Source organism: Garra rufa, chromosome 15, assembly GCF_049309525.1.
Source record: "Garra rufa chromosome 15, GarRuf1.0, whole genome shotgun sequence".
In the NCBI taxonomy this organism is placed as follows: domain Eukaryota; kingdom Metazoa; phylum Chordata; class Actinopteri; order Cypriniformes; family Cyprinidae; genus Garra; species Garra rufa.
This window is the reverse complement of record NC_133375.1, coordinates 28,335,868-28,357,287: the sequence shown is the minus strand read 5'-3', so window position 1 is coordinate 28,357,287 and position 21,420 is coordinate 28,335,868. Positions and strand designations below refer to the sequence as shown.

Sequence of the window (21,420 nt, the reverse complement as noted above, 5' to 3'; positions counted from 1 at the left end):
CATCAGCAGCGGAGAAGATCAAACAGCGAATCAATCTCCTATAATAATATCATGCACGATAGACCTCGATGACAAGCCATTTACGAGATTCTGCGAAGGTGCGTGCAGAAGCAAATCCACAAAGTGCGCGCTAGACAAACTCACCGATACGGGCTTGTCACATTTCCGCGTGCTCTGGTGCGTGTCCCGGAGTGAGCCCACTTGAAAGAAAGCGCATAAAGTTACCAACCATCGTAGTCCCGAGTGACAGTTCATTTCGAGATGAGAGGGCACAGGACACCCTCACGCTTCCCTCAGCTCCGTTGCCTCTGTTGTTTACAAGTTGCTCCTGGTTTCAGAGCACAAATAAAATGCTTTCTGCCGGTGATGGTTGTGGGCTCACATTTGCCGTCTCGAAAGGAAAGCATTCTGCCCCTCCGCCATTCTCTTGCCCCAGACTTTCAAAGTGATTCGCGTTGTCTCCTGACTCCCTCACTCTCTCTCTTTCGCTCTCTCTCTCTCTCACTCTCTCCAGCTGCCCAGCTGCTGTGGAGAGCACAAACTCTACGCTGCGCCCCTCAAGTTTCCAGTTTAACTGTGCGGAGAACGTGAAACACTTGAATGTTTCCCCCTCTGCTTGTTAAGAGGAGGGGAGAGCAGGTTCTTTCGGAAGACGAGAGTGTTTAACATTTCGACGGTCAAGGAACAGACCATTGGTATCTACAAATTTACTGTAAAACTAATTGGTCTGGTTGTCAGAAATTCACCTTAAAACTTTTAAAGTATTACGGAAGACATTTTGTGTTCACAATTGTTTACAGTAGGCTATATATAATTTAGTACTATAATGTTAATATAGGCCTACCATCCATACTAATCCACCTTGTTTTTCAATGTGGAAGTAAGCTGTTTTCTGGTAATGTGTGAGACTTCCGGTTCACCGCCGAAACAACAAGAATAACTAAGTGCAGTAAACACTTTAAATTAATATGGCAAGACACCAGTTTGCAATATCAAGCAGCAAAATTAGCTGTTTTGTACAGCTAAAAATAGCTGGACGGGGATGAGACCTGAAGCCAGACACAATAAATTTACAAATGGTCTGCTCTTATGGAGAAATATGGTGGATATTTTGTCCCAAAAAAACTAATAACTACCATAATATTACAGGTGGTACCTTAAATGGTCAAACCACATGATGAACAACAAAAAAAGTAAAACAAACAAATAATAAGTTAATTAGGCCTATTAAAAAATGTATAGGCTAAGATTGACACAAAATAGCAGTAATGCACAGGACAGTACATAATGCAATACATATCTTTTTTAGTTTTAGTCATTTTTAATATTTAACAGTAAAATTGCATGTCCATTTTATATATTAAAGCTAATACAATTTAAGGTGACTTCTAGTTACAACTGTCCATTTTTTTTTAAATGCAGAAGTAAGCTGTTTTCTGGTAATGTTTGAGATTTCCAGTTCATAAACTATTGCAGGGAAATAATGAGAATAATTATGAAGTGTAGTAAACGGTAATGTGTTCATAATTAAGATAATACATTAAAATAATATGATAAGACACACCAGTTGCAATATCAAGCAGAAAATCAAGCAGTTTTGTACAGCTAAAAATCTGCTGGACACAGATAAGACCAGTAGCCAACACATTGAATTTACAAATGGCCATGCCCGCTCTTACAGGAAAAATAAGGTGGATAGGCTACATTCTTTTTCTAATTCTACATCTATTTTAGGGAGTCAAAACAATCTGACAGTCAACACCAGTTCCTACAAGATAACTTTTTCCCTTTGATTATTTTCCATGATACAGCACAAAGCTGATGCTTTCTGCATGAACTGGTTTGTTATTGTTTAAAAATGTGACGCATTCTGCATAGAAGGCATGCCATCGGGGTCTTTTAACACTTAAATGTTTCGTTTCTGGCATATTGTATCGTTTACCCTCAATTCATCACTGTCACCGTCTATTTGACAGTAATGCGTTGTGTCCATTGACTCTAATCATTTTTGCATCAACGTGTTCTGGATCTCAGGCGCAGCTATGATTAATGGATCTAAACATTGTAGGAAGTAATGCCTGCAAAAATATCTTTTAGGTTTGTTTTTCATTCCAGGTCTCGTTAAGGATGTGTAACTCTGACCGGTACCACTGGAGGATGAATGGTGGCGCTGAAAGCCAGTTGACGTTTTTCCACAGTGGTGCCGTGACCCGTGTTATTGTCCGAGTGGACGGCAGAGTGACAGTGTCAAGTAGTAGGCAATTAATCATAGGGATCCTTCAAAACGAGTGCTACATGGAGCTCCGCTGCCACTGGTGACAGCAGAAAGGGTCGACACAAGAGCCCCTTTGTGTTTCCATCACGTCTCATTCTCCAGACTCTCTGCAGGTCCTGTATGAGACTCCGACACGAGCGTGCTCTTACCTACTGTATATTTTCTGTCGGCTCAGTGATTACACCACACTGATTACAGACTTATATTTGTTTATGTGAGTGCGAGCCTGCTCAACCAGGCCTTGATGATGTGCAGTATCAGTACGTTTTAAAGCAGCACGTTTCAATCACAAGTGTTGATGAACGATTAAATTATATATCTGGTTACAGTGTAATGAACGGCTCTAGCTAAAATGCCCTTCCTCAGTTTCGCCAGCATGCTGTAGTTACAGTAAGAGATTCACCTAGAATCAGTTTTCAGTCTAAATTATAGATAATCCCGAGTAATTGTTATTCTACGGCTCATTAACCCTACGTGCCGTTTAGCGGGTTTATTTTATGGAGATCCCACATCTGCCGTCTCTCATTGTGTGTGTTCTGTTATTGAGGGCTTTTCCCTTCGTACCTGTCTTCTGATTCACCTGTGGCCACCTGCAGATGCGTTTACCTGTTGAAACCACCCCTTGCAAGAGTTCGGGGTCTGAGGGTGAGTTTCACATTCTTGGCTGGTGAGTGCGCCGTGCGCGAAGCTTGTTACGGAATATTTCTGGATCTCCTCCAGCACATATATTGTGCACTCGGATAGTGGAAATAAAACAGTTTCAAGTTAATGTTCTGGTTGTTTCTTTAATGCATGCCCTGGGACGCATAACCCATAGCTTGTATGTGTTTTTCGCGCTCAAAGGGCGCAATGACACAGATGTATCTGCATTCATTCACCTCATCGTCAGACTGAACCCTTTAATTAGACGTTCAGCCAAACAAACACGCTGACAGGCCAGTCTATATGGTCTCATATGCCGTCAAGCTGCTTTTTGTGATAGATAGAGTGGGTAATGTCTTTCACCTCAAGGTTCCTCAAGACGCGTGTTTTCGTGTTTCTGAGGCCGAGAGAACTGACGCTTTGACATTTCACAGCGCACCCCCGAATGAGCTCATGATTCATGATTGAATCAAGACAGAACCTCTCCATTTCTATTTGAAGGTCTCTTCCCCTTCATTTTTGATAATTTTGATCTTTTTTGTGTGTTACCTGCTTTGTCCATTATAATACCTGTGCCAGTTTAACTTGTTTATCTTTAAAACGGCGCCCTCTGTTGTCCTTTCCCAGTATTTGCTTTAAGTTGTGAGAGAAAACTAAGTGAAACAGCCATTGTGCTGCTCTCAGTAACCTAAGACAAAGTCAAACAAAAGGGAAAGTTCCCAGTGAGTGGGTTATGAAGACATGGAAATTAAACAACCTAGCTTGAACCATACAGATGTTTGCTCATCCTGACAGACACTGAACATGATACAATACTGTATAGTCAGTGGTAACCTTCAAATAACTTTTACATTGCCCCCTAAACCCAAAATAATACGGCTTTGTTGTAAATACTGAGGTATTGTTGTGGTTTATGGTGCTTTGGATTTCCTAAGACAGTAGGGGGCAAATAGGTCCTCACAGAAGGGGGTTGCAAGTGTCATTTGGGGGTCAGTAGAAGAAATGTGAGGCCTTGACCTAGTAATAAACCAGCCGATGGAGAAAAATGCTCACTTAAATGGCTTTAAGATTTTACAGTCTTCATGCCAAAGCATGAAAAACCTCTGTAGTTTTGACAGCAAAGTGTAGCAAACTACAAAAACAATAAAGAAGAACGACTCTTTTTACGACTGTTTGAAGCATCTGTTGTGCAGCGCTTTCCTGGCGTGTGCTCACATGCAGACAAAGGCTGTCAGGCTATCTCATGAATCAGTATGAGAGAGATGGAGAGGAGTGAAAGTGAGAGGTGGGGGGGAGGTAGGGAGATTCAGATGATGATAAGATGGGAAGGCGACAGACGGATGGTTGTTCGCTTTCTGTGAGTGATGGAATTTCTTACAGATCGAATTCGAAAGTGTTGCTGCTTCCAGGGAATATCGGAAAACTGTGGATGGAATTGTTTAGCTTTGTTTGTTTGATGTTGGAAAAGGCTTAACTGGCTTGTTAGCGTATAGGAGAGAGAGCGGAAAAAGAGCGTTTCTGTGTGCGTTTCTGTGTTCGTAACCTCTGAAGACACTGAACAATCGCTTCAAAGAGCTCGCAAACAAAGGCTTCCCATAATGCTACACTGCTTTCTTTTTAGATCAGAGATTACATGTGTAATTGCATGATGATCTGTGGGGGACCCCTGCTATGGCTTCATCTGTTACTGGGGTCTGTCAATGTTACAGTCTGAATAGATTGAATAACGGCATCTATTCATGATGCAACTGTACAAAGAGCTCCAAAATTACTACTGGTTAAAGATTGTGGTGGTTTAATATAGTGAGACCTGGAAGTCTGGATTTGAACAAAAGAAATCACAATATTATGGAAATAACAACCAGGGCATCATTGTCAGGCGACGGTTCATTCACATTCACCGCAAATCGGCTTATCTTTGTCCAAGAGATGCTAACACAGAGCAGACTGGCAACAGGGATCCAGAATTTCCCACAGAGACGGAGGTACTCCATACCGAAGCCGGTGTAAATCACATCTTCTCTGACCATGTAATTATAGGGTTTGTGAGAGCACTTAATTTGACCAAAGCAGGCAAACATTTATTGTCATAAATTTGCTGATCACAATGTACTGACACACCGTTAGATGTAGCGTATCATCTCCTGTTTAAAATGTACTTGTGTGTGTGTGTGTTTGAGACAGAAATGGGTGGGGGGTGGCCAGAGAGCTGCCTAAGAAAATACAGAGAGGCCTGTTTCCTGGCTGCAGCGTACTGTGTGGGGTTTTATGAGTGGTGAAATCTTAACCATGTTTATCTAGCGTTTTTCCAGTATTCTTAAAGAACATCTTAGTTTCTTGACCTGGATCGCTCGTCGGATTTTGAAATGTTTTGGCATTGGGTGGGTGCTGTGTGTGTGTACTTGATTAACAAGGAAGCCTTTTTAGTCTTTTCAAATCAATAATGAATACATTTATATATGAATTTATTTGTTGTTGTTCACAATGGACAATCGTAAAATACTAAATGTTTAAAAATTATTATTAATATTATTATTATTATTAATCCAGATAATTACTTATGTGCCTTATGTAATAAAAGCACAAAAATTCTTTCTGTTTTAAATACATTTTATTTGAAAATGTATAAATATGTATACAAATATAAAAAAAATAAACTAACAAATGATTATTATTATTATTATTATTATTATTATTATTATTATTATTATCCACATACACTACCAGTCAAAAGTTTTTTGAGAGTAATGTTTTTTAAAGAAGCCTCTTCTGCTTACCAAGCCTGCATTTATTTGATCCAAAATACAGCAAATCAGTAATATTGTAAAATACTTGTACTATTTAAAATGACTGCTTTCTATTTTAATATATCTTAAAATGTAATTTATTCCTGTGATCAAAGCTAAAATTTCAGCATCTTTACTCCAGTCTTCAGTGTCACATGATCTTTCAGAAATTAATCTAATATGCTGATTTGCTGCTCAAGAAACATTTATTATTATTATTTTTTATTATTATTATTATCAATATTTAAAACAGTTGAGTACATCTTTTCAGGATTCTTTGATGAATAGAAAGATCCAAAGATCAGCCTTTATCTGAAATAAAAAGTTTTTTTAACATTATGCACTATACCATTCAAAAGCTTGGAGTCAGTATAATTTTTGGGAAAGAAATTATAGAAATAATACTTTTATTTAGCAAGGACGCTTTAAATTGATCAAAAGTGATGATAAAGACATTTATAACGTTACAAACGATTTCTATTTCAGATAAATGCTGTTCTTCTGAACTTTCTCTTCATCAGAGAAACCTGAAAAAAATACTCATCTGTTTTCAACATAATAATAATAATAGATTTTTTAAGCAGCAAATCAGCATATTAACATGATTTCTAAAGGATCATGTGACTAAAGTAATAATGCTAAAAATTCAGCTTTGAAATCACAGGAATAAATTACTTTTTATTTTTTATTTATTTAGCACACGCTTTTATCCAAAGCGACTTACAATTGGGGAATACAGAAAGTGATTCATCCTAAAGAGGCAGATGGACATAGGAAGTGTTCATAATACCATATATCAGGTATTGTTTAGATAAGTACAAGCTAGAAAGGGAAGATTAAGAAAAGAGGAGAACAAAGTTTTTTTTTTTTTATATATGTTCAAACAGAAAACATTTATTTTGTAAAAAAAAAAAAAAAAAAAAAATATATATATATATATATATATATATATATATATATATATATATATATTTCAAAATGTTACTATTTTAGCTGTTCTTTAGATCAAATAAATGCAGGCTTGGTATGAGACATATTTTTTTTAAAAATGCATTAAAAATCTTACTGTCCAAAACTTTTTGTGGATACCAGTATTGTGCTTGTTATGTGCTATAGAGGGTGAATTGCACGGTTTATGTACTACTGAATACGTTGTTCTGCTAATTTATGCTGTCTAAACCATGGAAAAATATGTGGAAGCTGCTAAATTATATAGAGGAGGAGTTAGTAAGCAGGAAAGGGTGCAATATTTTGACAAACTAACATTAATAAGCTGTATAAATATGAACAAGCAGTATTAATTAAGATACTAGCTTAATATTTGACCTACCTGACCGGAAATGATAAAAACAAACACGAATGTTGTCAAGATTCTTGCTCTGGAAATCCTGGTTAAGTTTGGCCAACCACAAACACCTTTTGTTCCTCAGACAGTTTTTTGCACTCTTGTCCTTGATTTGTTATAACTTTTGGCAGTCTACAGTACTCTAAATGTTTTTGCAGGTTTGACCGATTAGTAGAGCCCAAAACAAGACAATAATTGACCATTTTCAGCAGCAATAATCAGCAAAATTAGTTCTGTTTATTTCAGTGGCATTGTTTACATTCAGTGCCGCTATAATGGCCGATTGATGACGCATTGTGAAAACACACTATTCATTTTACTTTTCACATTTTTTTACAAATGTGTCCTGATTAATGTAGAAGTAGCTTGATATGTTGACATGAAGGCATCTCTGAAGTCCTGCAAAAATAGATGCTTTGCTGATTGTTGGCTCTCTCATGGTGGCACTTTTAAATATTTGTGTGTGTCCAGGCTGTGATTTGAGGCTGTGCTGATTATTTCTGTCTTAGAAATCACATCGGGCCAGCAGGCCATGGGAGAGAGATGTGGACTGCTTCCCTAGTCTGTCAAGTGGACAGAATTGCAATGCCATTTTTCAAAACTCGCAGAAGTGCATTACAAGTTCTGTCAAACTACATCATGTTCTTGTCATTTAGATGATGTTCTTCATGAAGTACTTCACCGGATAAATAAAAGTCAAATAAATATTTTGTCCAACCTTTTACGTCTTACATAAATGACTGAAAGGGGAGACCAAAACAAATTCAATGACTTAAAAGTCTCCAGGGATGTACTGTAAGTGCAAGTCATTTTCTCAGGAGGAAAAAAAGGTTAAAGTAAAAAAAAATCTCTGCTTTTGGTTTCCATGACAGACTCTGCACTCCCTGACACCACAGTCGTGCTACTTTCCTCTGCAGTTTGTTTTCATCCAGTGCCGTCAGTAAACAGCACAATCAGATCCTGTCTTTTCTTGTTCTGCTGCATGTTTTCAATTTCAGTTCACAAACAGTTGTTGCTCTCTGGCTTAACCCAGAAGCAAAGAGAAGCTGTCAGTAGAGACATGATAAACCCTAGGAAACATCCCACCCATCCATTTCTTCAATGATCCTACAACCCCTCTTCCCAAATAATAAGCAGAAAAAAAAACATTGTGAGTGTGGGCGCTTCCAGGAAAAGCTCAGCTCTCATTTTCTGCTTCTCCTGCTGATTCTGAGCATGTGTCTGAGCTTTTGCTGTAATCTACAGTACGAGGAGGAAAAGGAAACACGCGTTATGCTGTTTTCATTTTGTGATTTGTTTATTGTCCTGCCAGCGGCCGCGGCCTGACGTGCCACATGTTTGTGCAGACGCGTTTCACGCACAGTTTGTATGGAAGAAATTATGCAAGTATGTGTATTTCTGTGTGAGACATGAATGAATCATTCACGTCGCTTTTCCCAGCACGAAGAGTAGTGTTGAAATCATTATCGTATTCAGAATAAATTCATATTGACCAGTAACTCTGATGATGAGATGGTCATCTGGTCTTTAGAATGGCGTCTTTAGTTCCTGATGATGTTTGTTAATCTTAATTGGCTCTAATTCATGTCAATCAAAGTCGAAAGGAAAAGAAATGCATTTAATTGCAATGAATATACATTTGAATCATATTTCAAAGACAATAATTATGAAATTATGTATAAAGGATGTATGTGGGTCACTTTTAAAGTTCTTCTAATTGCATTTTATATACATTTAAAGTATAATACATTTTAAATATACACTGCCTTTCAAAAGTTTGGGATCAGTAAGTTTATTATTGTTTCTTATGCTCACCAAAGCTGCATTTATTTGATCAGAAATCCAGTAAAAAACAATAATATTGTGAAATATTATTTCAATGTGAAATAACTGTTTTCTATGTAAATATATTTTAAAATGTAATTTATTCCTGTGATGTAAATCTGAATTTTCTGTATCATTCCTTCAGTCTTCAGTGTCACGTGATTCTTTAAAAAAATCATTTTAATATGCTGATTTATCGTCAGTGTTAAAAATAGTTGTGCTATAATATTTAGTTGGAACCTGTGATGTTACAAAAAGTTCAAAGTTAAATAGAACAGCATTTATTTAAAATAGAAATCTTTTGCAACAATATAAAATACCATTTAAAAGTTTGTGGTCAGTAAATCTTTATTCTTATTAATACTTTTATTCACCAAGGATGTGTTGAATTGGTAAAAAATGATAGCAAAGACTTGTATTGTAAGAAAAGACTTCTATTTTGAATAAATGCTGTTGTTTTTAACTTTTTATTCCTCAAAGAATCCTGAAAAAAGAATCACAAGTTCCACAAAAAATATGAAACAGCACAACTGTTTCCAACATTGATAATAAATCGGTATATAAGAATGATTTCTGAAGAATCATGTGATACTGAAGACTGGAGTAATGATGCTGAAACTTCAGCTTTTCTTCACAGGAATAAATTATATTTTAAAATATAATAAAATAGAAAACCATTATTTTAAACTGTAAAAAGTATTTAACAATAATTTTTTTTCTGTATTTTTGATCAAGTTAATGCAGCCTTTATGAGCATAAAAGAATTCTTTAAAAAACATAAAAAATCGTACTGATCCCAAACTTTTCAACGGCAGTGTAAATAAAACATGACATCCAGTTTTGCTTCATTTGAAGTATATTATTTCTATAATGCATACCTTTTTAAAAATATACTGAAGTGTACTTGTTTTTCACTGGGGTTTGCATTTCTGAAGCTTCTAGACTTAGTTTCACTTGGCCGGACCCCCTACAAAAGCCTGTAGGGGTTTGTTTTAAGCGTGTGGGCAAAGGTGAAGGACTCTGTTTGCCTAAAACACACACCACTCAACAGGGGGTTAAAAACACAGCAAGGCCCGTATGTAGACAGGCAGCTTGATTAATGGCTACACTCACGGTCCAGACAGATTTGCGTGGTATCATGAGATGTGATGCTGATTCCTCTTAAATCAATCTCAGATAGTTGCAGATTTGCCGGCGTTGAGTCACGTAATATCTCAGATGCAGTACGTGATAGTGCCGTTTCCCTCAATTTGATTTAAATGAGATGAGTGCCTTATGCTCAGCTGTAATAGAAAACAGTCATTCTGCATGATGCATTTCCTCGATTTCTGTTTTTTTTTTCCTTTTTCCACTGCCAAAGACAGATTCCATATACATGGAGACATGTTGTGAAACACTTCTATTTGTTTCTGTTTGCAAATCCTTCCTTATCAGGACAAGCCCCAGCCGATCAGAGCATCATCATGTTCTCTTATCATCATGTGTTGAGTCTAAATGATGCATGGATGGATGAGAAGCATGCCAGTACTGCAATCTGACTCTCTTGTTCAGAATGAGATCACGGCTAAATCGTCATCTATCATTTAGCTAAATAAATTTTTCTTTTTTAAAAAAGAATGAAGAGTATTCTAAGAATAGTTTTCGAAACTCTGTCAGTTATTTAAAAGGATTAAGTAAATTTAACCGTATTACATTTTTTATATTACCTATAAACTACTAGCTACTAAAATGTATATGAAATGCTTTTATCAAACTGTTTCCAAGTGAAACTGGATTTTCAGTGAGAAATGTAGAAAGGCACTTTATATCCACGAGAAATTGATCGATTTGTGAAAAGTGGACGCTATATGTTGTTTTGGAGCCAAATTTAGGAGGACAGATTGAAAAGTAAGAGAGATTTGTTTCAGTTGTTTAGGATGTGAAACAAGTTATTATTATTATTTTTTTAAATAAATAAATAACATGCAACACTTGTGCACAGTAAGAAATATGTTTTAAAAAGTAATTTTTCATTTTATTTTATGACTTTTATGGTGACTTGTGGTATTGAGTTTTTATCGAAGCCTGTTTCCGCCACTGAATAAAAAATGTAAAAAACTTCTCACAATTCTGACTTTATTTCTCAGAATTGTGAGATACTCCCAATTGTGATGTTTTTTCTCTCAAATGCGAGTTTGTATCTCACAATTCTGACTTTTTTTTTTCTCATAATTGTGAGACATCAAGTCAGAATTGTGAATTTTTATCTCAAGATTCTGACCTTATAACTTGCAATTGCGACTTATCTTACAATTTTGACTTTTTTTCAGAATTACGTGATTAAAAAGTCACAATTCTGACTTTTTTCTTGCGAGGCCTTGTTTGTATCTCGCAATTCTGAGAAAAAATATAAACTCAGAATTGTGAGTTATAAAATCATAGTTATGAGTTTATATTTAGCAATTGTGACTTTTTTTCTTAGAATTAGGTGATATAAACTCAAAATTGTGAGATAAAAACTGACAATTCTGACTTTTCCCTCGCAACTGCGAGTTTATATCTTGCAATTCTGACTTTTTTATTGCAATTGCGAGTTTATATTTCGCAATGACTTTTTTTTTTGCATTTGCAAGTTTATATTTTGCAGTTCTGACTTTTTTCTCAGAGATATCAACTCTGAATTGCCAGTTAAAGTGCCCCTATTATGCCATGTTAAAGGTAGTTAATATTGTTGTAATAGTCTCTTAAAACAGGTTTACATGTATGCAAGTTCAAAAAACACTTTAGTTTTCTCCAAAATTAGGTTTAATTTTACCCCGTTTCTAAATGATTCGTAAACGACTCGTGTGAAGCAGTTCGAAGAATCAGTCTCTCTAAACCCCTCCTTTCAGTGAGCCCTCACTGCTGTGATTGGTCAGATGGTGCAGTCCTTTTGGATTGGTCTACCGCTTCAGCGCAAAAACGAAACGCCCATTGGCATAACTGAATGACAGCTGTGGAGACCTGTTAATGCATAGAAAAGATAGCCTCGATTTTACCCTATCAATTCGAGCCGGAGTCTGACGATGAAACGGTTGAAGTGGCACATCGACAAGAAACTGTTTTGCAAGCACGACTGGAGCAGGACGTTTCTCAGTGGGTGTCATATTATAACTGTGGAAAGTGCTTGCAATTTGCTTTTGTAAGCGAACCGGGCACACCTCTACGTTGTGAACTTCAACACTGTACAATCCATAACACTGCGTTAAGCCATCGTTTATCATTATCATTACTTAAACTAATAAGGCAGACAGACAGTCAAGCTGCATCAATCACAATTTTTAGACTACATTGCACTCACAGCTGAACAACAGAACTACAGAAACGCAAGTTAGCCGGTTACCAAGACATGAGCGGGGTTGTTACACACCATAACGTACACAAAGACGTATTTTGAAGATCGCTAGAAAATACAATCATCAATTATTAATCATACTTACAGGTAGAAGTTCAGAGGAGCAAGCCGGTCCAAATAAACTGGGCACTGATCCATTTTTTAAAACCAAGTGTTTGGTGAATCTCGCGTTGTAACGTTACTCCCCAAGATTGGAAAAGCAGTCATTAGTAAAATGACGCGAACACAACACAAGATTGGAATTGGACTGCTGAGGTGTTGAAAAAATTAATGTTAACCACTCATTCTTGGTAGTTTCATCTTTTGGAAGGGCATATAAAACAAATTCACTCTCACAGCGCAGGGCGTCTTCTTGACATGATGTAATACACGTGAAAATGGTAGGCCTACTGTTTGTGGGCGGGCAAGTTGTTCGCGAAATTGAACGTGGGCGGACATTAAGCAAATGTGTAGCTCGTGACGTGTGGCCGTTACAGAAAAATATTCGAATTGCTGACGACTCGTTTAGGCGAATGTGAGCCGACTCTTTTTTTTGTTAGACAAAAACTTCATTTATAGAGCACTGTCGGCGTCACAACTTTGCAGATAGTTTATGTTCACATACAGCTACATGACACACTACATGAAATATCATATTTGAAAAGGCATAATAGGGGCACTTTAAGTCAGAATTGTGAGATGAACTCATAATTCTGACTTTTTTCTCTGAATTGCTGGTTTTTATTTCGCAGTTCGGACATTTGTTTCTTAGAATTGTGTTATATAAACTCGCAATTCTGACTTTTCTATCGCAATTGCAATTTTATATTTCGCAATTCTTTTTGTCTCCAAATTGCATGATATAAACTCACAATGTGAGTTATAAAGTCAGAATTGCGAGACAAAAACTCACAATTCTGACTTTTTTATCGCAATTGCCAGTTTATGTCTTGCAATTCTGACTTTTTTTCTCAGAACTGCGGGTTTTTATTTTTCTGAATTTTAATTCTAACTTTTTTCTTGCATTTGCAAATTTTTATATCTTGCAATACTCAGAATTGTGAGATATAAACTTACAATTGCGAGTTATAAAGTCCAGTTTTGAGAGGGGAAAAAACGACTGATATTTTCTCAGTATTGCATGTTATTAAGTCAGAATTGTTAGATATAATCTTGATTTCTCGTAATGCTGACTTTTTAACTTACAATCGCAATTTTATATCACGCAATTCTGAGGAAAAGCAATTACTGTTTTTTTATTTTTTATTCAGTGATGGCTTCCGTAAGTTTCAGCTAATGTTAATCCAAATCAATTTATAAATAGCTCCTGACAATTAAAAGGTGTCTTTGCTAAAAAATATATATACTGTATACATAGTTATAAAGAATCTTGACATAATATAACATAATGTTCCAGTTTGTAATTGTATTCATCTTTATTTTTTCATCAGATACCCAGACAACTGCTTCAGTGTTGTTCTTACTTAGTCGTCATATAGTGCTTGAAGTCACAACTTCTGTTTTGAAGATGCAGGACTCAGACAGTAAATGAGCCGCGGTGTAGGTAATTGGGGAAATAATTCCCCTTGAGCTTTTTTTTTTTTACATTTTATTAAGTGGAAACAATTCCATAGCCTGACCACCACATACCATCCAGGAAAGAAAGAAGAGATGAAAAATTGTAATAATCCCTTCCTTCCTGTTTATCCTGGCTCAGTACAATGGAATGTGATACTCTGATAAAACAAGGAACCAATGTTTGATGCAAAGTAAAAGGGTTTCCAATGTCAAACGGACCCTTAGAAGTTGTAAATTAAACTGGGATAAATTGTTCGTGCGTGTATGAAATGTGGTGTTAACTTAAAACAGCACAAGCAGAGCAAAAACCAGAACACTTTAATCAATATTTTGCCAAAAAAAAAAAAACTGTAAAGTTAATTTGTCTTGCGAAACTTGTAAAGAGATGAAAGATCCCATCCATGCATACTCCTGCAGTTTATATAAATGATAAATTAGGCCTAACTCTATGAGAAATCACAGAGGTTCCTGTTCTTTTCCCGTTCTGTTCAATTTTTTTTTTGTTCTGATCACCAAACAGCTATGAAAGCAAAAGAGCAGACCGGCCCTTCAATCAGTGCTCAGAGTCTGCTGGGGCTTTATTCAGGGGATTTTGCACATGGTTAATTATATTAGATTATCACAGATTCCTCTGCTATTCACATTAATATGCTTGTCTGTGTGGGTGTTTATATATGTGTGTGTGTGTGTGTGTGTGTGTGTGTGTGTGTGTGTCTGAGTGGGACTGTCAGTGTTTTCCATGACAGGGGCCAGACAGACCCCTAGGCCTAAGTCTCCCCTGACAGAGTCTGTAATTTATCATCTAGTAAGCCTCTTGTTTCAAATCTACACACACACACAGACTGATCAACTTAGTTCTCATGTGGTTAACCACTCCTCAAAGAGACAAATCTCTCAATGATGTCTAAACTTCCTTACATAGTGCGGAAGGCGCTGTCCTTCCAAAAAATGCAGTTTGTGCTGAAACATAATACCACTGCAAGTAGAAGAGTCATACACCTATTTTTAAATATTATTTTTTAAGGGTCACCTCTTTTGTAACTTTATAAACATCTGTACTGTCACCTTTCATCAATTTAATACATCCTTTTTGAATAGAAGTATTAATTTCTTTACTTCATGCTTAAATAAATAAATCTGACCCCAAACTTTTATTTAGTAGTATACATTAGACCTGGGTAAATAAATATCGATTCCTTGATTTTAATCTATTCTAATTTTTATGAAATGATATTGATTCTTAAATAGCAAGAATCAACTGTTTCAGTTAATGAATGAGACATTGTAGGGCACCAGCCATCCAAAAAATCGCAAATAGCTTTGTGCTTTTGATATGAAACAAAGTCTCAGATTTGAGAGTATTCAAACCAATAAATGCAGTTTTGGCGCTGTTTAATGTGGAGTGACAGATCGCCGTTGCGCCTAGAGAAGTGGCACTTGAACTGATAGTCATCTCCTCCTCCTGTTTCAGCACGAAATAAACATGAATTTACATATTTACCTCAGAAAAACATATTCGTTGACCATAAACTTGTTAGTCAGCTAAAGAGGAGCGTTTTGCTAAATATGCACCATATAACATATTCATTATCAGTTTTACTGTTATTAAGTGTTTAAAAACTGAATTAAGTGTAATTTAAGCGTTTGTATACAAAGCAGGGAATTTGAACTTTCAATTTTATAGTAATGTTTGATAAAACATTTGATATGTACTGTACCCAATATACAGTTTAGGTCAAAAGTTTACATACACCTTGCAGAATCTGAAAAATGTTAATTATTTTATCAAAATAAGAGGAATCATACAAAATAATTGTTATTTTTAATTTAGTACTGACCTGAATAAGTTATTTCACATAAAAGATGTTTACATATAGTCCACAAGAGAAAATAATAGTTAAATTTATAAAAAATTACCCGGTTCAAAAGTTTACATACACTTGATTCTTAATACTGTGTTGTTACCTGAATGATCCACAGCGGTTTTTTTTTTGTTGTTGTTTTTTTTTTAATAGTTGTTCACGAGTCCCTTGTTTGTCCTGAATAGTTAAACTGCCCGCTGTTCTTCAGAAAAATCCTTCAGGTCCCACAAATTCTTTGGTTTTTCAGCATTTTTGTGTATCTGAACCCTTTCCAACAATAACTGTATGATTTTGGGATCCATCTTTTCAAACTGAGGACAACTAAGGGACTCATATGTGACTATTAAAGAAGGTTCAAACACTGCATTAACAGCCAGGGGTGTAAACTTTTGAATAGATTGAAGATGTGTGCGTTTTTCTCATTTTGCATAAATATATTTTTTTAGGAACTACAGAAGATATTTGCATGTTTTCCAGAAGACAACATAAGTTAAATTTACCCAGAGCTTCAAATTCCAAAAGTTTTCACCCCCAGCTCTTAATGCATAGTTTTTCCTTCTGGAGCATCAGTGAGGATTTGAAAATTCTTTAATAGTTGCATATGAGTTCCTCAGTGAGAAGATGCATTTTAAAATAATACAGTCATTGTTGTAAAGGGTTCAAATACACAAAAATGCTGAAAAATCAAAGAAACTGTGGGACCTGAAGGATTTTTTTTAAAGAACAGCGGGCAGTTTAACTGTTCAGGGCAAACAAGGGACTCGTGAACAACTTAAAAAAAACACACACACACACACACACACAGCTGTGGCTCATTTAAGTAACAACACGGTATTAATAATCAAGTGTATGTAAACTTTTGAACGGGTCGTTTTTATAAATTCAACTATTATTTTGTCTTGTGGACTATATGTAAATGTCTTTTATGTGAAATATCTGATTCTGGTCAGTACTAAATAACATGCAATTTGTATGATCCCTATTATGTTGGTAAAATAATTAACATTTTTCAGATTCTGCAAGGTGTATGTAAACTTTTCACCTTAATTGTATATCCAAAACAAATCAATATTGAATCGAATCGCAAGCTTGTGAAATTTGTGTCAAAACCAAGTCCTAGTCTATGTTTATATGTAATCGAATTTTGCACAACAATCTCTCTAAATAAACCAACATTTATACAATAACTCAGCTTAAATGCTATTTATCTTTCTATATTATGTATCTCAGGTTTAAATGCACAACTCTAAGAAGTTTTGACTGTAGGAAGCAAATTCACAGTTGCAGACTGTAATTTTAAACAACAAACCATCAAATTTATAGTGCATGAGACTTTGGGGAATCAGGCCCTGTAGATGACAAATGTCAACATTTGTTTTCCCATCAGCGCTTAGGCAAGTATCACCCAAGAGAGCTCTCTGTCACAGCCTTCACACTTCCACGGCTCTCAGGGGCTCAGCAGAGCGTGGAGCTGGCCACCCTCAGCAGCCTCTGAACAACAGTAAATCAGGCCTTCAAGAAGCTGGTGCTGCACTTTTCAGGTTCAGGGGAGGAGGAGGAGGATCAGATGAGAGGGAAATGAGAGCAGAGATGAGAGAGGAGGATTTAGTGTGTGGGAGGACTGCGGTCTGAGGTTGATTTGAAGCTCTCCCAAGTTGCCTCCGATCGCTGCTGTCTCCATAGTTACTTTTCTGTTTCAGAGGCAGAGTTTTGTTTTTCTTTTTGAGTTCTGTCGGTGAATTACTGCACACGAGTTGCATTTCAGAGGGCCGAAAATTAATAAAGACATTTCTTTAAAAAAAGATAGTCCACCCAAATAAAAGATGTTTTGCAGAATGTTGGTAACCAAACAGATTTAGTTCCCTTTGACTTCCATAGTATTTTTGTCCATACTGTGGAAGTCAATGGGACCCAAAAAAATTTGTTTGCCAACATCCTTCAAAATGCATTCTTTTGTGTTCAACAGAGAAAAAAAGTCATGCAGTTTTAGACTGACACCATATACGTTTTTAGCTGGGCTGTCCCTTTAATATAAAGCATCAAATGGAAAATAAATCCTTTTAGACTTATCTTAAATGTAAAGTGTGTAAAACATTTTTTTCCTGAGAAACCTGGCAACACTGACTCACATCAATGGAGAGTTTGAAAACAGTCATTATTTCACAATACCGGCTGTTGCTCATAAGCAGAAATTACAGAAGCATAAGAAAGACATAAAAGAAGAGGTCAAAACTGTTTGTTGCATTCAAACCATGAGTCCTTATGAGCAAGGGAATTAGAGGCCAAAACTCAGAAGCTGAAGGAAAGAGAGCGTGAAACCACAGATCAAATGATAAAGAGGAAAAAAAGGTCACCTGGCACAGGGAGCCTCAGCTAAGCACTACAGGAAGTCCTCTGTACAGAGAAGCTAGTCATTAATCTGATGTGATACCTGCACTAGGTTGGCTGTGGGCCTAACCAAATACGGGTAACGGCGGAGGGAATGCAGCCCATTTCCTCTGGCTTTGAATGAGCTTGTCTAATTAATATATGGGCTCTGTGTCACCAGGATGCAATTAGGGGGTGTTGAAGTTGTCACTTCTTGTCTTCGTTCAAAAACCACTCTTTAGGGGGCAGTTCCGTCAACACACAGTCCAATGACTTAAACTTTGTGCACTGTAAAGCTTTACCTAGCTGTTAACTTTTAGCTTTAAAACATAATTACATGTTAAGTATTTTTCGTTTTATTTTTGGAGACGGTAATTCAGGATTTGCCATGGAAACGGTACCTGTGGGAACTTTTCCGCAAGATGCAAAATACGTACCAATAAGTACATATCACTGCAATTTCAACAGAAATGAGCACTAGAGGCAGTAAAACAGAGAGCACTTGTAATACATTCCGTACAGAGTTATGATTACAGCTCCATATGTTTCATTTTCCGGACGTAACAAGCTTGCTCGGTAGCTCAGGTGGCACAAAATTGGACTTAGGATGCAGAATCCTTACAAATCCTGTCAAAAAGAACGTCGAAGACTGATACAGAAGAGAAGAAATTGTAGAATGAAGTCGTTATTTTGTTTTATTTACACACAAAAAGTATTCTTTTAGCTTTTTTTAAAAAAAAGATTTTTAAAAGACTATTTTATTGAGTTTTTGTTTCAGGTTTTACAGGCTTGGAATGAGTAATTAATGATAGAATTTTTATTTTCGGGTGAACTAACCCTTTAAATTACATTTTTCTAATTCTTCAAGTGTAGCAAAAGATAAAAAATGTTTGGCTTTTTATTTTTTTAATTGTATTACGTCACTGCCTCGCATATTTCTAAATTCAGTTTTTCTATGGTCTCTTTAACATCTACCTTTGCACTGGCAGCCATCTGGATTGGATAAGAATAAACGTTACGACATGTCTCCATGTTGGTGATGGAAGACATGGCAAATAAATCAACAAAACACCGCTTTGCTGACACTCCCGCATTTCAGGTTTGCACCATAAATAGATTAAGTTACATTTGACTTCATTGGTTTTATTAAGTATTGCATACAGTTAATCATTTTGGCATTCAGCGGTCCACATTCATCTTTCCAGTCCTTTATAAGGACTCTGAGACTGATGAATGCGGTTTTGTTCGTGGGGTTACACACTCATTGGCTTGTCTGGCAGTGACATAGTGGACACTTATTGGCTTCATTGTTTATTATGGGAGTGTGGTCTCAGGGTTGCCAGGTTGTGCAGTATTTACGGTGCTTCGTGACCCATGTCATGGCTTTGTGAATTGGCGGGGTGACAGAGAGGCCAAGGTCTGGTTCAGGTGAGGCTAGGGTTTCAGAACGACTCCCCTCTATTTAACCTCTCTATAGGATCCATGGGCCAATTCACCCACCGGCCTCCTTCAGCCCTACAGCTGTAAATGTCACCTGACTCCTGCCACACCAACACTTATTGACAGGCCTTTTATTTCTGCCGCTTTAACGAGGTTGAACACTCCTGTTTCATTCCCTATGGCTTTACAAGTAGTAAACACCATTGCTCCCAATAATTCTCTCATATTGTTGCAGCAAGCCGGATGGTTAATGCTTTTAAACAATAGTGTAATATTACAAGAGGTACGTATTGAGTAATTAACATTTTAGATACAAAATTGCCATGTATTTTTTCTACCTTATTTTTAACACGGAAGTAAGCCTATGGACGAGACTTCTGGTTCATTAGCCGCTAAAGGGAAATAACGAGAAGAATAACAACATGCAGTAAACGGCAAAACAGTTTGCACTACAAACCAGAATGTTCATAATTAATATGATACATTAAAATAATATGGTAAGACACACCAATTTGCAGTATAGAGCAGCAAAACGAGCATTTTTGTACAGCTAGAAATAGCTGGACGCAGATGAGACGAGAAACCAGACCCATAAAATTTAAACACGGCCACACCCACTCTTACGGGAAAAATATTTTATTTTAAATGAATAGGTTGTGTGAATGAATCAATGACTTAGTTATAAAAGACATTCAGTTGTTTCTTTCCTTTACAATTCAATGTTTTTGAACACATTTTTTCCACAAAGAAATCAAGATCTGCTTAGAGACCCAATTATTTTCAATGTACCAGATTATCAGATTGCATTGAAAGATTCTTTGGCGAATTTGACTGAATTTATTGCAGCAGTAAAAGGGCTAGTCCAAAAGGGCCTTCTTCCAAAATTTGTTTCGGTTTTCATTGACTTTCATTACATTTTTGTCCATAAAATATGGGAACCAATAGTGTTTTACGGCACATCATCCATTGACCATATTGGAACGTTAACAATGCCCCTGAACCGAACGAAACTTGCATATTTTCCTGATTATTGCTGCTAATGGTCAATTATTGTCTTGTTTTGGGCTGTACTAATCGGTCGGACCAGGAAAAAACATTTGGAGTACTATAGACTGCCAAAGGTTATAACAAATTGAGGAGAAGAGTGCAACAACTGTCTGAGGAACAAAAAGCGCTTGTGGTTGGCCAAACAGAAAACATGATTGCCAGAGCAAGAATTTTGACAACATTCGTGTTTGTTCTTATTCACGGTCAGGTAGGTGAAATATTAGGCTAATATCTTAATTAATACTGCTCGTACGTATCTTTACCACCTATTATCTTTAGTTTGTCAAAATATTTCGCCCTTTCCTGCTTACTAAGTCCTTCTCTCTATATCATTTAACAGCTTCCATGCCTTTTTTTTCATGGTTTAGACAGCATAAATTAGCAGAACAATGTATTCAATAGTACATTAACCGTGCAATCGATGCTGTTGTTTACATTATCTTCAATATGGTCACGCATCGTAGTAACTGACCAAACTATACTATGCCATACTATGTTTCTAGGGATGTGCTCGAATAGTAAATCCGTATTCGGAAAGGCACCGAAAACGAATAACGCGTTAAATATTGTAAAATGTGATGTAAGTACTGGCGCTCCGTAGTATACACAGAGTAACTCACGTGCGATCCCGAATTTAAAAGTGAAAGTAAAAACCGAGCGTGCTTTCAAACGCCATATTAATAGCAGGCCCTAATGCCTGGAATTTATATACAGTATAATTAGCTACCCAACAATATAACGATATGTATTTTTTTTCTTCCCATCTCGTATTTTGTCCACCACTTTGTATTTATTTCCTTTAGAGTTCCGTAAGTACACGTAATGTCATACTGAATTCCAACCTATTTAAGCTCTATCCTGTCCTGAAAAAAAAAGCAGGAGGATGAAATATATGCCTGTCA

The 21,420-nt window shown here is 36.4% G+C and overlaps 1 protein-coding gene across 1 annotated transcript in view; it reads right to left on the bottom strand.

Moving 5' to 3' along the window:
* trabd2b (TraB domain containing 2B) overlaps positions 1-519 on the bottom strand; it is an 85,102-nt gene extending 84,583 nt beyond the window's left edge. The window contains exon 1 of the mRNA XM_073819596.1: positions 145-519. Within this exon, the coding sequence (XP_073675697.1) occupies positions 145-255 (111 nt within the window). The 5' untranslated portion in view covers positions 256-519. The remainder of the gene's footprint in view (positions 1-144) is intronic.
* Positions 520-21,420: the final 20,901 nt, after the last annotated feature.